Raw genomic sequence first — 19,385 nt, 5'->3', positions numbered from 1 at the left:
AACAAACTTTTATGATATTCTCTCTCAAAAGCATTGGTGATAACGGTCACCAAGTTGATCGTTCCTGTAGTGATTTCTCGAAGGCTTTTGACACTGTTAATCACAATATACTTGTAGTTCAATAACGGCATGGAATTTGGTTTTCTCCTCAGCTAATAATGAAAATGCGGTAATTTAAATGAATTGTTTAAGAATATAAAAAATATCTGGAATAATATTCCAAGAAAGATGCCAGAAGCTGATAGAATTGATGCCCAGAAAATGTTCAACAGTTTTAAAGGTAAAATGCCACCCTACTAAATATTAAGAAATTGGAGCAGGCTTTATTTTAAAGTTTTTTGGGAGCAAATGTTAGAGTTATTTAAATGCTCCTTTAAAATAATGATAGTTATAAAAAAAAACGCTGGATCGACATGGGAAGAAGCGAGAGTGCTGGCTGGCGATAGGGTCTCCTGGAGGCAACTGGTGATGTCCACATGCTCCAATTAGGAGCGGATGTGGAAAAGAAGATTTTTTTTTTATATAAAACTGTTATTGAAATAAATATATTGTAAACCTCGTGTTAATTTATTTAATATCCAGAGCTGCATTACTAAACAATATTCAAAAATATATTATACATAGTGAAATGGATGATTTTGTACTTTTTATACAAGCGTCCCTAAGCGGATTTGCATGCTCGCGGCTGTATTTAAGATTTTATACATTCCAATAGCAACATACAATACTCCTAAAATATATTTATTTAATTTAAAAAGGAAATATTTGCATCAACAATATTTCGAGTTTGTCAAAGATAAAGACTGGATTTCACCCCCTTTCAGACACTTAACCAGCCATTTCAATTTTATTTATTCATATATACCTTATGTACATTACAAAATAAAGTATCTTAATTCGTACATATACAAAAAATAAAGGGTCAGTAAAATTAGGTGTCAGTATATAAAAATAACACGTAGGCATACATAATATCTTGAGAATAATGTGTTAAATAAGAGAATCTTGTAACGAAAAACTCTCAGAGATGTGAAAAATATGTCCAAAGTAATATTGTTCAATGACAGGTTATAAGCCAAGTAAATGCCTAGACTTCCATATTCCTTATCTATAATGTTCTCGATTTCTAAATATTTACATTCTTATAATCAACCCAAATATTTAAATTTTAGGGCCATTTTCTTTTAGTCTTAAGTTACGGTGTTGGGAAATGGGAAACAAGTTGTGGTAAACTGGTGCTCGAAACTCGGACTTCCAGATCACATTGACTATGTCCATTAGATAGAAGAAGCTGGAAGAAAGAATGAAGAACACCTCTGACGATCCCACGGGAACATTAAAAACAATAGTATAAAATATTAGGAATAAACTTTTATTTTCACAATAAAGAATGGAGACCTTAAGACGATTTTAAAATTCGCAATTTGAGAATAGAGAATTCGTAGGAAGAATTTGTATATTCAATGATTGCAAATCTATGTTTTCTTTCATGTCCACTGACATCCTCACTAGGAAGTATACATGATTTATTTCCCCGGAAAGGAAACAATTGATCTACATTTACTGCAGGTATTCCTATATTACAATTTAAATATGTACAAATGTAAGTAAAAGTTTCTATGCTCTTTCCAATGCCCTTTCTTTCATCCTTGTGATAAATGCGGCTCCTTTGTTTTTTCGGAAATTTTCGTAAGGGTCATTCAAATTCACTCCAACACCTGAAAATTTTAAAGAACTTAATATGCATTTTGTGAGAAGTGGCTATACCTAATATGGCAATTTTGAGATTTTTTAACCAAGTTTTATCCCTGGATAGTATCTTCTACTGAAAAAAAACCAAGTATACTTATATCTCAAAGTTTTTTTACAAATTTGATAAATACAGTCGAACTCAGTTCTAACGGTCACTGAAATAGCGAGATCTCGGATGTAACGAGGAAACATTAGTTGACATTTTAGTTCATGATTTTCTCCATACAATTATTCACTATTATAACGAGCTACTTCTCAGACATACCGAACAAAAATATTGTCAAAAATTACAAAAAATCTTCAATTGCTAAAAACCTCATTCTCGAAATAAGAATCTAAGTAATGACGAAAAGGATAAATACTGCCGGGCGTTTAGATCGGATTATGTTTATGATAGCTATGTAAATGTCTAAGTACCTAATTGGATTATATATTAAAAAATAAACACACATGGTTTTTAAAAAATCCAAGCTTTGTGAACTTAGTAAGTGCAGGTTTGGCACATTGTTACAATTTACAGCTGCTTTTGTAGTTTATGAATGACATGCTTGTTTCAGGGGTTTTCATGCTGTTTTTTTTAGATTTTTTATATTCTAAATAAACATTACAAGTGGGTGATATCAAATGAGTTCTAGACCAGATCAGTTAAAACCTAATCCCTTTAAAAAAATTCTGAATGAATTATATTTACACATATGTATTTACTTGTTTACGTAGTGACAATGTGCAATGGCGATTGTATAAAAAACCTTTCTCTGGTATAACGAGTAATGCTTATAATGAGCAAATTCAAGTGGTCCCATCTTCCTCGTAATAACCAAGTACGACTGAAGTATATTGATCAAGTCGGCATCTGGACATGAACATCTGCTACAGGTTGACAAAATCAAAACAATTCCATACTAACACAATATATTTCTAATGCTTTGTTACTACTCGTATATAAAGCAAAATAAACTTAAAATAAAAACGTACTAAACAATAAAACTATGAGTTTGTGTCTATGTAAAAACTTCAATCTTGAACAATATTTTGAGTTTGTCCAAATTTTTGTAGAGAAGGATTGGATTCAACTCCCTGGGGAGCTGTTTATATTAACATTTTATAACAGAGATGAAGAACATTTAAGAGAAGGTAATATAGAAGTCCAGGCATCTACAGGTCATAAGCCCTGTAGATGCCTGGACTTCTATATTACCTTCTCTTAAATGTTCTACATCTCTGTTGTAATATGTTAACTTCAATCTTGATTTGCCAACAGACAAGAATTCCGACTTAGCTAGTTTTCGTTGTATGCTCATGATTTATAAAAAAAATAAATTTGTTTGACTTGACTACATTTGAAACACTGAGTGGACACTAAACAACATCACTAAAAAGTATTTATGCTTCATTAAGTTAGTTCATAACATTTTAAGAACTAATACAAACTTTTAATAACATAACAATTTTTTATAAAAATTTCTCGAGAACATATTTTTTTCAAATAAATTTGAAATATTTCAATGTTTTCGATTATGTACGAAAAAACTAACCCATAAAATTATTATAAATTTGATTAAAAAGAAAACAACTTGGTGATTTAAAATTAATGAGTAAACATCTACATTAGGGTGGGCCGATATTTTTTTTTCCGAATTTTTAAATGAAAGGGGGTTTAAAAAGTTGCCTTTTGGTTTACTCGGAATGCAAAAAATATTTGATGCTACTTTTGGCCCTCAACCAGAGCTTGAAGTTTTCGAAAAAGTAAATTTTTTGCGCTAAATCGGCTGTCATTTCGTATTTAAGTAAGAAAATCAGTCCAATAAAATTTTACAATGTGCATAAGCATCTAAGGGCGTGAGTTGCACTTTATTTTGTAATAAATGGGTAGCATTGTTTTAATGAGCCATTGGTTTCGTCAATATTAGCCAGGCGCTCAACGGAATCAGTTCCGCGGAGTGTACACTTTTTGCATTTCGGTAGTTTTAAAACGTGTTCGAATTTGTAATGTAAATTAGTTATATCTTTACTAATAAAAAATAATTTTATCAATATTAGATAAAAAACAAAATATTCAGACAGTTATAAACTTCAAATCTCGGTTAAGGGCCAAAAGAAGTATGAAATATATTTTTTAATAATTTTTACATTCAATGTGATTCAAAATGCAACTTTTTAGACTCCTTTCACATTGATGTCAATTTAAAAAATTCATACATCATCGGCCCACTCTAATGTACACATGCAATTTGATAGTTAAACATATTTTTTTACATAATAGTACTCAGTATTTATGACAATCGATTCATTCATTTTAATCATTCAAAAAATAAAATGTATACGCCCACACGGGCCATGCCTTTGTGGTTTTTTTTTGTGTTAATGTAATTTTTTTTTTGTACTTGTAACTAATGTATACCTTTTGTAAAACGCAAAAAAGACATTATAATAAATAAAAAAAACATTAAACTATTCAATTAATTTGATTTGACTAGGTATTTGTAAACCTTATAATGGAAATCATGACGGGATGATTGTCTATGACTCCATTATGACATACTCAAAACCATTTAAATAGCATAATAGACTTCTGTTTATCCGAACTCCAGTTACCATTGAAAAAATTACATTCTCGAGATACAATACTACAATGCCCAAGGGCCATTTCACACACACTGTGTAACATTCACCATTCTGCCTATGTTTTAACATTCACATTTCCTCAACTCTTCCACTTAAAACAGCCAATGACAGGTCATAAGCCGTGTAAATGCTTAGACTTTCGTATTCCCTTCTCAAAAATATTTTCCCTCTCTGTTGCAACAAATTTAGATCTAAATAACTCCCTAAGGAGGAAATCCAGCCAGTCAGCAAACATTTGGACTTATTAAATATTACCTTATTATTAACTGTGATTAATAATGCTATATTACCTTTGTACTGATCTTGTCTATCCCTAACTGCACCGGCATTGATGGGAGCTGCTATGCCCTGTCCAGTAGATCCGAGTCCACCCTGACCCCATCCCATACGCTTCAACATCTGGTGACCTTTGTTGGAAGGATCCAACTCAGATAATTCATTAGAGTTTCCAAATGATGGAGTCCTAGACAATTAATAATGATTTCAATTTCACACAAATTCGCAAAAGATTACTTCATCTTTTAGAAGGAAAAAAATATATATTCATATACAGTACCCAATTGACATATTAATACATATACGCACGCTATAGAGTAAAACATTTTAAAAGGTAGTGACACGGAAATGTACCCATAGTTACTGAGTTTGTTTATTTACACCAGGGCTGCATTCAACAATCATGCATAATGCTACCAAAAATGAGTTATCTTCCAATTTTCGGTAAATAAAAAGTTTGTATTTTAACAATCTACATTCATTTTCGGTGGATCCCAATCAGATTCTTTCCGTAAATTCCTTATAATTTTGTCAAAAAAATGTTAAATACAATTAGGTAAAGCATCAAAACACATATTTAAAAATTGCACACTCGCAAAACGAGCCTGATGGTGAGGTGCAGAATCATACTGAAAAACTGGGTCATACTCAATATTGCTGGCCCAACCCCCTCAAAAATGATTTCTATATATTTTTCAGCATTCACCGAGTCCAATGGCTACAGAGGAAGTCAGTGAATGCTGAAAAATATTTTTTTAAATGTGCTTTGATGCTTTACCTAATAGTATTTAACATTTTTTGGACTAGTTTAGGTGTTTTTCTTCCTCAGGTATAGCAGTTCAAAGAAACATTGGGAATTAATTCCCTTTCATGGCCGGGAAAGAGTCTCAATTTAAACTCAATTGAAAATCTATGGGACATGATTTGGTTCAAAGAAATTTCAATATAATTTTTGTATAAACTCTACAAATCTACGCCAAGACGAATAGTGTGATCAAGGCCAAAAAAATAGTATTCTATAAATTAAATAATAAATGTGTTTTTAAGAAGCTTTAACCCAATCCCAGCGTGAACTATCTTTAGACAGTCTGAGAAATCGAGTCCCATACCCGGCAACTGTCTTTAGACATTTTTGACTTTACAGGCTGATACTTTGATAAGTGCACGATAGATGGTCAAAAAATTGTATCGAAATATTCCCTAAATATTTGTTGATGAGTGACATATCTGAATAACTCCTAGTATAATATTTGTTTATATTATAAAATAAATTAATCAGAGCGGGCAAAAAAATGACCAAACAGTTTTTAAATTCCCGCTCGGAAGTGACCTCGTGCCGTATCTCGAATGTCCCACTCAAAGCACTTAGTCCCTGACCTTCTACTCCTGCAACCACAGGTATTTCACAGGTCACAAACACTCCATTGCCTACCATCACACCTACTTAAATCCAATCCCGCATGTACAATGGAATGGATTGTGCTTCATTTAAAGAAGCTAAAATGGTGCGAATTGAAATCCCACGATACTTTACTTCTTTTTTAGCAAATTTGATTATCTCCAGAAAGGTAGAAATCAGTGTTCGTGGTCATGCTGCGGTGGAGAGAGAACCGAGCAAGGGACTACCTCAGGGTTCTGTCCAGAGCCTAATTCTCCTCAATATCTATATGCATGACATTAGCGATATTGTTCCCTCAGCGACAAGTTTGCGTCAGTATGCGGATGACTTCTTCATGTATGTATATGGGAAGGACCCAAATAATCTAGAAAATGTTCTAAATTTAGGTAGAGAAACATCAGGATTTGGTTGGTGAAACATGGCTTGGATCTATCAATTGGTAAAAGTAATGCCATAACCTTCTGTAAACAACAAAAAATCCCAACCATAAAAATTCAACACAGAGATGAGATAGTACTTTTTATGACCCAGATTAAGTTCTTGGGAGTAATTCTGGACACTCACCTTACATGGAACTCGTACATAAATCGTATAGTAAACGAGTGTCAAGCCGGATTGAATACATTAAGAGCAGTCTCGCGAGTATGGTGGGGGAGCCACCCTTTCATACAGACTTTTTTAAACTGCGTATATCCGGAGCCATCTCGATTATGCCTCGTTCCTTTTAGAACCATGTTCAAAAAAGAATCTCCAAAGACTTGACCGGATCCAATTCCAAAGTCTGAGACTAGTCATTGAAGCCATGAAGTCATCTCCAATTAACGCTTTTCAAGTAAAGGCTTGTGATACCCTTGGAATAATAATACAATACTTGGCAGATAGGTTTTTTCTAAAATGCTCTGTCCAAAAAAAAACCTGTTCCTCAAAAAGGTACAATTTCTTTCTGACTGTGTGACATCCTGTTCTTTTTGGTCCCATAAACCGCCCCCTTTACTAGTCAACAGATTTCGTTTTTACAAATCTTTTCAATCTAACATTTATCCTAAAGACTTCTTCCTCTTTATCGTTTTCCATTAAAAGTTTATGTCCCAAGTATTGAACTCACATACGGAGTTGAGAGTCACCTACAGCCCCGGTGTACATTCAACCGTATTCAGTCATCAAAATGGATAGGTTGGAAAATTATCTACACTGATGGATCTCGGTTAGATTCGCCAACCCATACGGGTGCGGCTATATATATACCACTGGGTGATCTCCTTGTTATGACAAAGGAGAAGTAACTTCGCACATGGCAAGAATGTTGGGTAGCCTCCTCCCAAGCCAAGGGTAGACAACTTTTCCAACTGAAGCCAAATGTAACAGAAAAGCCTTGGTTTTCCAAAGTGATTATGAACAAGTTTGAGACATCCTCCATATGCAGAATGCGCATTGGGCACTGCTGCAATGGTTCTCCCCTGTTCAGAATCCATATCCGGGACTCTGCCATTTGCGAATGTCAGCTTGAGGAGGAAGATTTATACCAGGTATTTTTGGATGCCCCATAAATAATTGTTATCCTGATTTGGGAGGTGAAAAGGCCATAAAAAACGAAGAAGAAGTTTGTTTGTTGAGTTGTGTTATAAACAAATGCGTTGAAAATATAATTTATGAACATAAACACTAATAATTGTGCTCAAGTGTCTCCGCGCAGTGTTCCATCAACACATTCATAAACACGAGTGAGTTCCTATAGCATAATGCTAGCACTCTGTTCACAAATCTGTTGGAACACTCGTGAGTGAATGTTTATTGATGTAATTTCTCAATGTACACATGAAAACTTATTTTATTATTGAAGTCAAGTATTCGGGAAGATAACTAAACGATAAATTATATGGATAAATGCCTTTGCTTTTGCTTTATGCTTAGTTGTGAAAGAGTTAAGGTGTTTTATTTACTTGATAAATGTTCAAATATTTCAATTTAAAAAGCTTGAAAAATAATAATTAGAGAAGTTGATTTTACAAATGTTCTTTGTCTCTCATAGAAAAACTATAATAACATTTTTTTATATATCAAAATTAGCGTTTCATTAAAGTTAAGTACGTTAAGTCAAAATATATTGGAATGTGCCGGAAAGAAATCGTTGTATTTTATGATGCGGGGGCTGTATACATATTTAATTTTTTTAATTAATGTTTTATTTAACAATTACAATTTTTGCAATTACTGTATATATTTAAAAAAAAAAACAAAAAGAAATACCACACCAAAAAAGAGCCATGTTTTTGTGGAATTATATAAAATAAAATATGATAAAATGTTAATAAATAAGTACATAATAAATGCATATGGTAAATAATATTGTATACCATGGTAATATGTAAAAGAAAGCTGTTTTTATTTAGTTAAGAGTTGGGTTAAAAAAATGTTAAGAAATTCATAATAAAAAATAAAATAAAATAAAAATATTTAAATATGTTAAAAAGGAATAAATATTTTATTTCGGCGCTTCCTTTAATTCTAAAACGTGCAACTAACATTTGATATCTTTAGAACTTCTTTAGGTTTTCTAAAAGAGTTTCATTATTTAATTAAAATTGTAGAAACAGTTATGGTGGAGGGTTCAGGAACTCACATGAAGCTCGGTGGGGGGGAACCCGAGGGTGGCGTGGGGGAGCGACGTGACACGCGACTTCGCCTCCTCTCCGGGGACACGGCCTTGGCAGGAGGGGGACTTTTGGATCGGGACCGTGTGGGACTCACACTGCGGCTCTTAGACCTGCAATAAACAAATATGTTTGTTACAGAATATCATATAAACATATATTAGCTTCAATAATTGTTAATAAAATACAGAGTAAAATTATGCGAAATAAGAAAAGAAATTAGTCATTTTCCGTAACCGTATAAACATTACTTGAAATGAATCATTGTTTTTTGTACAGCAAAGTGATGGAGTAATTAGCGTTATCCTTATGAATTAATAATGAATTTTTAATAGTGTTAGTAACTGATAAATGTACTTGTATGCGAAAAATCTGTTGCAATCGCTGGAAGAATTTTTTTTTTTAATTTTACCATTTTATATTCAACATAACTTCTTGTTTTAAATAAACTTTTTTTTATTTACCTGACATTTAGTAGCTTATAAATTAATAAAAGTATGGAACCTTTTCACAATAATTTATCATATTTTAAGTTCATTTATATATTCCATGAGCGAATAAAAATACTGTTATATCTGGAAAGCATAAATATATCTCACCTATATCGTCTTGCAGGAGGAGACCTAATACTTGACAAATCATATTTTATTGGTGATGGAGATCGAGATTTTTCACGTAAACCATTTTTTATGTCTTCTTCTTTTTGTTTTCTGACGGAATTTTTTGCTCTATAATATTCATATAGTCCCAGTTTCTCCCATCCTTCACTAAAAATCAGATATAATTTAAATTTTAAAAATCCGAAATGAGTAGAATCCAACAGTACATAAAATATTTAAAAAAAAAACATAAACAAAGGAAATGTTTGATTTGATATTAACTCTTAACTGGTGTCCTCGCCCCTTTGGACTCATGTTGATTTTTATTTATTCCACTAATCTTACGTTTTTTGCAGAAGTGTTCCCCCTCCTCAGTACCTTCCTTTAGTCGAGATGCAAATGTGCTAGTGAGAGGACGTGTCGATCAGGCCAGTGAAAATAGCATTTAAACAAGTGTGTGGGTCCAGCGGGGCTACGACGCCATTTACGTAACTTTTTGTTTTGTGATATCTCTATTAAGACAAGCAAGTTGCCGGCCCAAGTGGTACAAGGGCTCGTATTACAGACCAAGAAGACGAAATAGAACAGTGGCTTCTCGAAGAACTCAATGAGAATTATCCTGCATCATCACCAGTGGCTGAGCGACAAAAAGTCCAAGGGTGGTATTCTAGATCTTCTCTAGCCTCTGGAGAGTGATTAATTTAAAGATTTTTATTTTTTTATTGCGGCGTCACTTTGCTTAATATAATGGCCACACTGATGATTAAACATCAAATGGTGTATAAAAGTGCCTCATTAATGCAAATAAAACTAATACGGTTTGGTCAATTCAACCTAATTAAGTGTTTTGGGTAATGCTTTAGGTCGCAATAATGTTCTAAATGAAAATCATGTTGATGTTTGATCATCAGTGTGACCATATATGAAGAAAAAATTAGCCGCATGGAAAAAAATCTCCAAATTAACCACTCTCTAGGGCAGTGGTGGCCAAACCGTAACGCATGCGCCAAACGTGGCGCATTGAACGATCACAGGTGATGCATTGCATTCTTGTGGCCATTATTTTAAAATAGGCGCCATGACGTAAATTAATTAATTGAATTCCGTGATTGAGGTATTCATTTTCCTCTCATAAGTGAAGCAGTTCCTATTCCTATCTCTATTTTACAACCCCAAACGTGAACGTAAGAAGGTAAAAAAAGTTTGAGTTGTATGGCGCATCTGACCTTGTATGTGAAAAAATTGGCGTATGGTATACAAAATGCTGGCCACTACTGCTCTAGGGGATAGAGAAGATTCATAATTGCACCCCTGGAGCGCAATGATAGGAAAAGATGTTTTGTGTGTCCTTCTGGCAAGCGTGTGAAGACAATTCATTTATTTTTTAAGTGTAAAAATCCTATTCGCAACACATGCACTGTCGGAGTGTGCAAAATCTGCTTCAATTAGTAAAACAAAAATGTGTATTTTACCCATTGTTATTTCTATGTTATGTTTTTTAATTGTTTTTTTTTTCTTTTTATTAAAAACATCCTTTCTATTGTAAGTATATGTGATCAGTTTGAGAAAAAAAAATTTTAGTAAGTTTCACTGGTCAAAACTGAACACCGTTTTTACATTTTAACAATATTGTTGTTTAAGACTAATACCCGTATGCAGAGACAAACTTTAAGGTGAGGAAAGTACATTCTATTGTCTTCACCTTCGGGTTATTCTCTGCATTTGAAATTAGAATGTACTTTCCTCACCTTAAGTTTTGTCTCTGCATACGGGTATAAGTAAAGTATATATTTTTGTAATTTAAAGATTTTTTTATTTACCAATTAACAGAACATGAACCATGTAATTATAAACAAAAATCGAACATAAGACATTTTTTAAATATGTCTATTAAAAAAAAGGTTAGTCCAATGGGGCTCGAACGTCGGTAACATAATTTTTTACCACGACGCCAGGTGAGAAGTTATAAACTCTTAATTGTGAAATAATAAATATGTATGTCACTAACCTGTCTTGTGGTCTTGTGTGATTAGGCTTGGCATAGAAAGCTTTAACTGCATCCAGAAGGCGTTCCGATGGTGGTGCTGGAGGTGGTAATCGTATGGAATCTGGGTCCAAAGACTTATATTCGGAATCTTCCAACTATAAATATCCATAAACATTATAGTATTTCTTAAGTTATTTATAACCCACAAAAAAGCAGTATTATTGATGATTCTTACCATTATGAGAGGTACCATTAAACCAGCGGGTAATTCAAAGTATGGAACTGATGGTAAAAGGTCTTCTGCACAAACTTCGGGAATGTTAGGGTTGGCAAAACCAGGTGGTGGTTTAGATAAATCCGGAAGACCATTTTCAAAAGACAAAGGTATCTTTTCATTAAAAAATCCAGGAGGCGGTAAAGACAGATTAATAGGTGGTATTGCTGGAACTAAATCATCTCCTTGATCATTTGATGCTGCGTTGCTGTTATTGTGATTATAATTTTGTTCAAAATCATATGCATTATTATCATTATTACTTCCTTGCGAACCATTAGGTGTCCCATAATTTGTATTCCCTTGATCAATTATAGGAAATAAGGGTTGTTGAGAATTGTGTGAAAAATCTTGTTGATCGAATGTAAGTGGTTGATTATTTTGAAACTGAACATTTTGCTGATTAAAATTCTGCTCTGCGAAATTGCTTGTGCCAAAGTGAACATTTCCTTGTTGCATTTGACTGGAAATGTTATTCTGAGATATATTATTACTCTGATCTGAAGTTATCTGCGAACTGATACTTATTTGTTTCTGTAACTCGAGCTGTTGTATTTGTTGTAAAGAATGAGCAACAAACGCTTGATGTTGCTTCTGGTAGCTAAAAAAGATTTTATTTTAAGCTTATAAATAAAGTCGTTGATGAAAACTACTACCTAATCAAAGTTGTATTTATGGAAAAAAAAAAACAAAATACAATTTTGCTACAAATAAGTAAAGATAATAGAATATTACTTTTCAAATGTTGATTTAGTTTTCTGAGTGACTGGTGTAATAAGGTTGGCATACTGTGACATCAGATTAGCTTGGTATTCTTGGTAAGAAGTTGTTGGATTTTTCATTTTTTCAATAACTGATGCCTCGAAATAATTACTTTTTGATTCCCAAAGCTTGAGTAATTTGTTTAACTTAGTTTCTTGTTCTTCAGTAATGGCTAAAAAAGTGTCAACAAATTCAAATAATTGAAAATAATTTATGAGGACTAAAGAAATAGAAATTTTTAACAATATCAAACGGTACATTTTTTAATAACGATTTAGGTTGATAAAGTAAAATGCTAACAAATAAGTATTTATGAGTAACTTCGTACATACAGAATTTTAGAATATATAAATATTTGTTAAAATAATAATAGAAATATGTAAATTGTTGTGTTACCTATGCTTGCATTACAAAACATCGGAACTACCACACTTTCCAAACTTTTTTTCAAGTCATCAGCATTTTTACGAGCACTGTAAAATTAATTTGAATTAAGATTTTAAAATCGGCACTATTTAATTTGTTGTAAAATATATACAAGCAAAAAAAACATTTTAATATTGAGGTCAACTATACCAATGATGTAGAACGTCATTCACCAAGTAGATAATATGAAGCTTTTGCGTAAATGTTGAACCGCAGGTTGTAAGTTTCTTTAAAAGGTACTGCGCAATTACAGAACCCGCATCATGGTTCGTAGCGTGGTTCAGGATCCAACCTTTACCTATGAAAATAGTAAAGATATATTTAACAAAAAATTTCAAATCATATAAAAATAAATATAAAAATAAATTATTTTTCCATACTACTTTCCCTACTATAAACTCAATGGACTGATTGTACGCCAGTTAATAGCTGCTGGTTGTGCATTTATACACAAACTTGGAAAATTCATTTATCTATGATGGAATTTTATGTACTACATAACATATTATGTTTTATTTTGCTTTTATTACTCAAGAAAAAATAATATACGTATAAGTATTTTTAAACACATTTGTAATAACTAATAAAAGTAATAACTAAAACCTAAAACAGTGCTTAGTGACATTAGTATTATATATGTATATGAAATAATTCTAAAACTACTTTCAATAATAATAATTTTAAGTTTAATGTTCTTATTCCATAATATTTGCCCTTCCTTAGTATTGTATTAATTTGTATTTTTGTAGTTTATTATCATTGCAATAGTTTTTTTTTTTAAATGAAATTTTAGTATTTTTTTTACAACAGAAATTAAGTAATGATTTATAAAATAATAGAATCCAAGTATTGGGGGTCAGATATTAGAAACATCACTACCCATCATTCCAACAAAAGCAATATTACTGATGATTGATGGTAGGTAAATATCAATAAGTTTTTAATATTTCTAATTGAAATTTTAAAAATACTATGAGAAATAATTACACAAAAACAAGCAAAAAATATTTTTATATTATGTTCCGTGCGCCTGTTACAGGCATTTTATTAAAAAAACCTTTCATGATAAAATAAATTAAAAAATACTCTTAACACATTAAAAGCACTTCAAAGTAATTAATACATAAATATAAAATAATTTCGAGGTAGATCGAGGATTTGCATCTTTAAGTAATATCAATACAGGAGAAGTTTTTTTTGCAAAAGGAATATGGAAGTCTAGACATTTACAGAGCTGTAGATTACGTAAAATATATGTCTGCTGTTTCAAGCCACTAGCAAAATATTCTACACAGTGAAAATGGATAAAACATCATGGTAACGATGTGGTTACAAAAGAGTCAGTTCAAATTATTACTTATTTGGATCTTGAAAGAATGGTAAATTACCTGATGATATACTGTCTTTTGTACACGATTCGATAATTGGCTGCAGAATAGAATCAAACTCAACAAGTGGAATGTTACAATCCTTTGCAAGCTTTTGAATCATCTCATTCTGGGCATTAGCTACAATCTCTTCCATTTGAGATTGCTGTTGTTGTATCAAAGACTGAAAATGACTTGATAATTAAGTACTATTTTGTCAATAGGCATGTCAATAATCTCTTAAATCCTTTCCCCCATTTACTAGTTGATCAGCTGATAACATAAAACATATTGTGATACTCGCGTGCATTTATATGAACATATCACTCACATATACTCCTAAGTGCACATATCTACAAGTACACTAATTTGACAGAGCCTACCTTTTACCTACATTCGGTATGAATTCCTTATGATTTCAAAATTATTTGCGCATTATCTTCATATTCAAAAGATTTACCCATTGGTTTATAAAATAAAAATCACAATGATTGTCATACAAATAATAAGAGTACTTTTAGTGGTCATCAATGTATTCAAGTTTTAGTTTCCAAATAGCCAGATGATCAAATTGGTAGATCTGACATCAACATGGCAGCACCAAAGTATTAATAATCACCCCATTATAATCTACTGGGCGGTGTTTATGACACTAAGAGGTGCAGGCAGGATAGAAACTCTCTGATCAGGTTACTCACACCCGACGGGACTTTGCCTTTAGTGCTGTTCATGCCACTTTAATGGGCATGATCTTTGTTTTCTTCTAAATATTAAAAGAATGCAGTTATAATATTGCACATCTGATTCTATTTTTTGTTTACTTCGTATATTTTACTAGCAGTCTTATATTGTAGTAATTATAAATAGATTTTAGGAATCCTCCTATGTTTTAGTTATGAAATTTTTAGTAAGTACAAAGTTACTAGGAAGCCTTTTATTGTTTACTTAAAATATTTTAATAACTAATTATACTGAAGTACAATGACTTGATTATTATAATACATATTCTTCTATTTTACAGTTTATATACACAATACAGTTCTGTGAGTGAAATAGAACCAGAACTCTGGTTGAGTGTTACTATCATGTAAAAATTCTGAAGAAGAAAATTGAGTGGGGATAAGTCGGCCTCGTAGTGTAGTGGTTGGCACATTCACCTACCATGGTTCGATTCCTGGCAGCACTGCAATACTTAACTACCCATCACAACATTATCGCATCCATTCTGTGTGCCATTATCGAAAACCTTATCCCAACCTACTTATTGTTCTATTTCCAAGTGCGTCATTTTCATCTTTGGAAGCATTAAGATTGATTTAGTTCATTACATCAAAAATCTAATTATTTGATGACTGGCTCAGTATCAGGCATAGAAGAAACATTCACATTCTATCACTTCTTCACAATATTTTAAATAATCCCACTTCGCCTGTTTATCTGAGAGAGCTCATCCAACCTCTTTCACAACACGGACTATCTCTTCGTTCTAGTAACGAGAGAACTCTTTTAATACCCCGTCATCGCTCTAATTTTTTTGCCTCCTCTTTCACAGTAGTAGCCGCTCGATTGTGGAATAATCTACCCACTAATGTTAGAGACGCCCCTTCTTTATTTACATTTAAGTCAAGATTGAAATGTCACTATCTAAATATTTAAATTGTTCCTTTATCCTTCTTCTTTCCTTCCCATTCCCTCTCCTCTCTTCATAGTAAAGTGTTATTTTTTTTTTTATACATATATTTATTTTTGTTAACCTTTGCTTTTAATTTTTGTATAAAATTGTAAGATTCAATATGTCCATATATTTATAATTTTCTCAAACTGAACGGTTTGGGTAGGTAGGAAGAAATTTCCTTAAGGCAATATGCCCGCCCTTATATGTATATTTATTGTATATGTATATAAAGTGTCAATAAATAAATAAATACAGCCATTTTTTTAGTAAGAAACAATTTTCTGGTGCTACATCAACTTAGAAGATACAAAAAATATTAGTTTAATGTTGAGATATGTATAAATATTTTTTCTTACAAAATGCTGGGCATTCAGGTTGACTTGTGATTGCTCGATTTGTTCATTTAACACCGCTTGTTGGGCATTGATAGCTATTGCGGATGGGGGAAGAGTAGTACTTCCTTCAGTAGTTCCTCGCACATTCCAACCCTCAGACCCTCCCGTGAATGCAATTCCTTGAGCATTATTATTATTATAAGAGTTATCATCTCGGCCACTTGAATTTTGCTTCAATACTATAGACAAAGTAAAAAACATTTACAAACTAAATAAATATATATCTACAGTGGGAGACTATCAAAACCTCAGAACTCTAAGGTTTTCCAAACTCCAAAATAAGGAATTATGTGCCATTGTCATTCCTACCTGGGGTTTGGATTTTTCCTAGACGTAAGGTAGTTTCATCTTCATTTTATATAATATATTCACAATGAGGAAGTTCAGTGGTTTTTTTTTATTTTTTTTTTATAGACTAGTCCAAAAATTTAAAAAAATACATTTTGATGTATAGTATTATCAGCGTAAGTTCTCCTTGGAGAGTTCTGCTGATTGATGAATTGGCTTTCCGTAAACCGGAAATCTATAGCAACACCCTTATCGTTGCTTGGTTCACAAGGACTCGTAACGTCATTCAAAGTAGTTCATTTTTATGAATTTTTTAAAACATTTTTGAGAAACTTCGCTAAACGATTAAATGGTCCATTTTTTTCTGCGTGCAAGACAACATTTTTTATATCCAATACCCCGTGGCATTGAACTTCTTCATTGTAAAGGAATTTGCACAAATATTTCAGATAATAGGGTCTTTTTGAGTGTATTAACTATTATAATTTTTTCCGTGCAACATCAGATAATTTTTCTATAAAGGTTTAAAATATGCTTATTTTGAATTACTTAAAAACGAGAAGTTTTGCGCCCTATGGGACAAACGGCAAGTGAAAACACTCCCTCCACGTACCCGAAAACCATTTTTAAAGACCGTGGGTCTTCCAATTAGTTTCCCTCATACTAAAAAAAAATGTTTTCTTTGGCTAAAATCAAGAAGCTTATTTATTTTCAATTGCAATTTCATAAACCGAGATTTGAATTGAATTTAACTCTACAGCATTCATTGCTCCTTTCACTGCGAGTTTGGAAAATTATGCGAAGGGGTTATGTCGAATATTGTCATTCTTCCTCGTGACCAAATTACTATAGCATAAACACTGGCAAAAAGTGTTTATTCACAATCGGCAAGTATTACGTTACCGCACTATACTTGAAGGCAATGTGTTTTAGAAGTGGTCAAAGCACTTGGCGGGCGATGTCAAAATGACGTGACTCTAACTGCGAGCAGTTATATATGTGGTCGTTTCTGGAAATTATAAATGAAAACTTGATTTTTATCCATTGATAGAATCATTAAAATTCGCTCTAAATATTCAGTACATTATTCTTAATTTGTAAAAAAAATATATTCTGTCGTATCCTTTTAAGAAAATGAATAAAAAATTTAAGAAGTTATCGATTGAGAAATAGTGCAAGATTTGTGTTTTGGGAGAAAAAAAACATACTCATTAGAGATGAGCGTTTTGGATATTTGATAAGAGTAATAGTAACAGTTACTGTTTCACAAACTTCTTTGTAAATTTAAATTTTTGACGTCATTAATAATACTATCCCCTCTCTTTTACTTAACTCTCGGTGCTTTCTTTATTTGTTTGAAACTGTTTTAGCTGTTTTGTTTTGGGAAAATAACTGTTTTAAAATAGCTTTTGCATTTTTTTACAACCTCTAATATTCACATGTGAACAACTGGTGAAAATGTTGCCAAGCAAAAAATGAGAACTTAGAATTTTAAATGCTTTCACTATAACTATTGAGATATCTCAATGTGTGAAGATATTCAAGCGATCACCCTACACACTGGTTCTTCATCCATAAAAGGCACGACACATAGCTTTGAATTCACAGTAAGCTGGCACAGACAGTTACTCTTTTTTACTCTACTACGCGTTTTGCACGACAATGTTCTTTTTTCGGAACATAATTACAAAAATCATTCTGTGAAGCATCATCTCTATTTAATTATAACTCTTTGGGCACTACACATTAAAAAAAGATTTACGTTTTAAAATCCGCTCTGAGTATGAAGCGAAGTATGACAACATCGCAAATGTGAAGATTGGTTCATGTATTTAATGTGGTCATTCGCTGGATTTATGATTGGCCAACTAAAGGCCAAAACAATTATGCACTTGAATGTGCGTCCTAGTTGTTTGTACATTTTAGAAGTCTCCTCGTGAAATAAAATGTTCATATTGTTATTTTGTCCAAGAAAAGTAATTACTGTTTTAGATATAGAAAAGAAAATACATTAGATATCGAGTAAATTAATTGACAAAACTTACTACTTTGTTCAGTTGTCACTTTGAACTGGTAGTAATTGAAATATTCTCCTCCATACAGGAAACTAAATTTTGGATTATTTTTTTGTTTGGACTTGGTCATTTGCTCAAACTCTGGCCCATTTCTAGCCACAAACTGGGCTAATTTGTCGATAATATTGCGAAGGTCGGTATCTAGAATAAAAGAGAGCAGTAGAAGTTAACTTTATCATAAGTTATATTATTTACGATTTCGAGTAAAATTTCATATTATATTTTCTAACCTTGTGGAGCTTGAGGCAGGTCCATCGTGAGATAATATTTTAATGATTCTGCTATAATTTTAAATTTATTAAATTCAGTTATTATTTAGGTGAATAATTAGATATAAATCATCATTAAACACATTTAAATAATTCATTTCAACTCTCGACACTTTTACACCGCATCAAATCTCAAATCTGACACAATAACCACGGACTAGATATATACTGAAATAGACAAGAAACTCTAGTACATTTATCTAAGCATTTTGGCGTTGATCGTAGCGCATTCTGTGAACCGCGCCTTGAAGTTTAACGACGCACAGTGGTCCGGATAGTCAATCTGGCATATCAAAACTTTTTCCGTTGTAAAATTATAATTTTAATGAATTGGAACGGAAAATGAATATCATAAACATAAAACTAATGTATATTGACAGTACAAATATATTATTTTATAAGATAATTAAGAACATTGTTATATAGCAATTAAGAGTAAATAAGGATATCTTTCTAAAATGTTTATTGACAATACGCATATATTATTTTATTAGGTAATTAAGAATATTTTTATAGCGTAATAAAGGTAGCAATTTAAGATAGTTAATTTATAAATAAATATTTA

General features: G+C 32.0%; 1 protein-coding gene across 1 annotated transcript; it reads right to left on the bottom strand.

The window, feature by feature from the left end:
* Positions 1–1,351: 1,351 nt before the first annotated feature.
* scaf6 (SR-related CTD associated factor 6) lies at positions 1,352–19,043 on the bottom strand. Its single transcript, XM_088227079.1, has 13 exons — positions 18,782–19,043; positions 18,522–18,692; positions 16,150–16,367; positions 14,140–14,302; positions 12,902–13,049; positions 12,722–12,798; positions 12,299–12,497; positions 11,525–12,164; positions 11,311–11,444; positions 9,303–9,470; positions 8,673–8,816; positions 4,668–4,840; positions 1,352–1,718 (listed from the first exon to the last, which is right to left on the bottom strand). Exons 1-13 carry the CDS (start codon positions 18,804–18,806, stop codon positions 1,618–1,620), a joined length of 2,361 nt encoding a protein of 786 aa, XP_088083205.1. The 5' UTR covers positions 18,807–19,043; the 3' UTR covers positions 1,352–1,617.
* Between the last annotated feature and the right edge of the window lie 342 nt (positions 19,044–19,385).

Source organism: Micrasema longulum, unplaced genomic scaffold, assembly GCF_059751315.1.
Source record: "Micrasema longulum isolate JH-2025_06_02 unplaced genomic scaffold, ASM5975131v1 h1tg000487l, whole genome shotgun sequence".
Classification (NCBI taxonomy): Eukaryota; Metazoa; Arthropoda; class Insecta; order Trichoptera; family Brachycentridae; genus Micrasema; species Micrasema longulum.
The sequence above is the reverse complement of the archived record's forward strand: the minus strand, read 5'-3'. Positions and strand labels throughout refer to the sequence as shown.

Coding starts and splice junctions, on each gene's coding strand:
- scaf6 (XM_088227079.1), bottom strand. CDS start 18,806: ATGGACCTGCCTCAAGCTCCACAAG. Junction 14,303..16,149: donor ACCTGAATGCCCAGCATTTT/GTAAGAAAAAAT, acceptor AGTCATTTTCAG/TCTTTGATACAACAACAGCA. Junction 13,050..14,139: donor AAAAGACAGTATATCATCAG/GTAATTTACCAT, acceptor CTATTTTCATAG/GTAAAGGTTGGATCCTGAAC.